A 2,843-nucleotide genomic window follows, 5' to 3' on the forward strand; every position below is an offset into this window, starting at 1 on the left:
CTTGGGGCTGGAGCTGATCAGGTGGACACGAGCTGGAACGGAGTCGCAAATGGATTAGGGTTCGTCGGTATCGTCGGGTTCGGATTAGGGTTTTAAAGCAAATCGGTGCGCACTATATCTGTGCGTGAGGGCGCGTCGGTGGTCAGATCGACAAGCGGTTTGCACTGACTGATTCATCTTGATCGTTTTCTGGGTTCTCACGGTTTGAGAGAACGGTCTCTTTGAAGTTCCGAGGCATATTCCTTTTCGTTTTAGGGTTTTAAGGTTTTGTTGATTTGGTTTTAGGCTCAGGGTGTTAGAGGCTATCGTGCTGATAACGTGTTATGAACTTAAGGTTTAGGAATCTGTAAGTTGTGTGTATTATTACTCAATCATAAGGTGCCCTTATATATGAGAGTTACAAAGAGATAAAAAGAAATACATAATTATGGAAAGTGTATAAATACAAGGAAAAGGAAATAGAGTTTCCTTTTCTCTAAAGCCTAAGCCGTCTCTTTCTCCTTTTCATGTGGCCGCCTCTTTCTCTCTCTAGGGTTGGACCGTCAATCTCTCTTGGTATTGGGCCGGTTATGGACATCTATCATATCGTTTATAACAATATAACTATTGTTTTGACATTATTTTTATCGGCATTGCAGGAGAAATGCTTTCGAACCAGTGATTCCCGCATTCTCACCGACTCCGTTCATGTTTTGAGTTTCAGTTTCTTCCTGAAGTTTATGTGTAGCTATGTATAATAATAAATTAATAAATATAGTAATCGAATGATGTAGCATTAATGTAAGTATTATGTATATGTATTTGATATTACTGCCATCGGTATATAAAACCTATATATGTGACTCTCAAACAAAAAGAGTTTGTCTATCTATGTACAATGTATCCGCTTATCATATGCAGCACGTAGAGTAACTCAAAATGGCTATCTTAAGAAAATATCACGTGACAGACAGGTTCGTCATACTAATAGGTTTACCAAAATAATTGGTTGAAATCCATATCTCCCCAACAACATCAGTTCTCAGGAAACCTTCAACACTGTCCGAAGAGATCGTTTGAGCTATTCTCGTAAGCTCACTCCAACATTAAACTGTACTAAAGATCGTTTCCAAAAGTTCAAAACTTGACAATCTGTTTTCTCTCTTTTAATAAGACTCTTCGTCTAGTCGTATTATTTTAACATAAACATTGGAGAAATTTTGGAAAGAAAAACTTCATTAGTTTTATCAAAGCTATCATAACTTTGTTATCGTTTCAAAAACGATTTATAATCGCCGGGAAAGACCCTGACATTAGTAAAGTTCGCATCAGGCTCCTACTGGTGCTTGCCAAATATCCAATTCTTTGAAAAACAATCCCTGCAAACGTAACTAGCTCTTTTTATAGTGAATTAACGTGGTCAAAGAAGCCGAGGTGGTCATGGTCAAATCTACTAGCAGTCTTTAGTGAGTTAGCTTTTCTCTCACACCCTCTAACTGATTCTTAACTGATTCTTCAAATCTAGTTAGTGTAAACTAAATCCCTCTTTTTTAACTCTGTCTAACCTGTATGATCCAAGAAAATCATATCTTTGTATTAGCTCCATGTATTTTTATAGAAAGCCCTTCATTAAAAGAAATACTATCTTCTGGTCAACAACAAAAAAACCTTCCCTGGCAACAATCAATTTTAATAGGTTAAATGGTAAATACCAGATTACCTTTTTAGCTTGTCAATAAGTTATTTACATTCTGATATACATATGTATTTTTTTCATCAAAAAAAGTTGGCGGGGTTTTAATATCTGAAGGTTCAGATTCTGTGATAGTCACTTACGCAGAGAGTGTTGAATGAATTCTTTTTTGTTTTTTTTTAATGTGGCCGGATTATAGGCTATTGCCAATCACCAAAGCCCAATAAATGTCCAATGTTATTTCTGAATGACTCAGGTGCCTCATTGGACATCAATCTGATTAAAATGTCATGAATCATGATTTACATGTAGTTCAAAGAAAATGATTGTACCTTAATTAACTCAAGTTCTTAAAGCCATCCCTAATGTATTATTAGTAGTTTAGTACACTACCAAGGTGTTAACGCGGTTTTTTTTTTGCATCTTTGGTCACATTCTCACATGTAGTCTTACTCTTATATCACCTTTTTCTTTGCATTAATCTATAAAACTCCAAATTTGTGTGTATATATAAATGGTATATATGCATACGACTATGGGAATATATCCTGAAACATGAGAACAAACATGGGCTGGGCTGTACCGTGCACGTGGAGAAGACATGTGTGTGTTGATTCATGATCATGCGACCATGGAACAAGTAAACTTTGAACTTGAGGAATATGTGCCCTCAAGTTATCAAACTCATCTCATCATCCCAAATTCAACTCTGACTTGTCTTCCCTTCATATACATCTTCGTTTATTGCCAAGACCTAATCATTTATTTACCATTTTAATTCTTATTAAATTTGATAGTGACAAATGATTGGTCTAAGATATTTTATATCCAATACATTTTTTTGAAACTGACCAATTTCACTAGTTAATGATTGGTTCAAAAATATTATGGATATGCTCTAAATCGAAAAAGACACTCTGTATGATAGAAGAACTGCATTTAAAGTTTTTTGTTGTTGTTGTTGTTTGTTTAACTTTGTTTGTTTTAACTTCTAAACTTTATATATCCATTGCCTTGATATTTTGTCTGAAGATAAAAGAAAACTAAAGAAACTAATTCATACAATAACTTGTTTGGGTAAATGGTTAGCCAAAATGATGAAAAATATGTTTCTACTGAATGAATTGTAAAATTAACACAATCTAATAATGGGTGACTTTTTCTAAAAGAC

The 2,843-nt window shown here is 34.6% G+C and overlaps 1 protein-coding gene across 1 annotated transcript in view; it reads left to right on the forward strand.

Moving 5' to 3' along the window:
• LOC106313933 overlaps positions 1-893 on the forward strand; it is a gene marked incomplete at its 5' end in the record, with an annotated part of 6,082 nt that extends 5,189 nt beyond the window's left edge. The window contains 1 exon segment of the mRNA XM_013751869.1: positions 639-893. Coding sequence (XP_013607323.1) covers positions 639-696 — 58 coding nt within the window. The 3' untranslated portion in view covers positions 697-893.
• Positions 894-2,843: the final 1,950 nt, after the last annotated feature.

The sequence above is a fragment of the Brassica oleracea genome, chromosome C9, assembly GCF_000695525.1.
Source record: "Brassica oleracea var. oleracea cultivar TO1000 chromosome C9, BOL, whole genome shotgun sequence".
In the NCBI taxonomy this organism is placed as follows: domain Eukaryota; kingdom Viridiplantae; phylum Streptophyta; class Magnoliopsida; order Brassicales; family Brassicaceae; genus Brassica; species Brassica oleracea.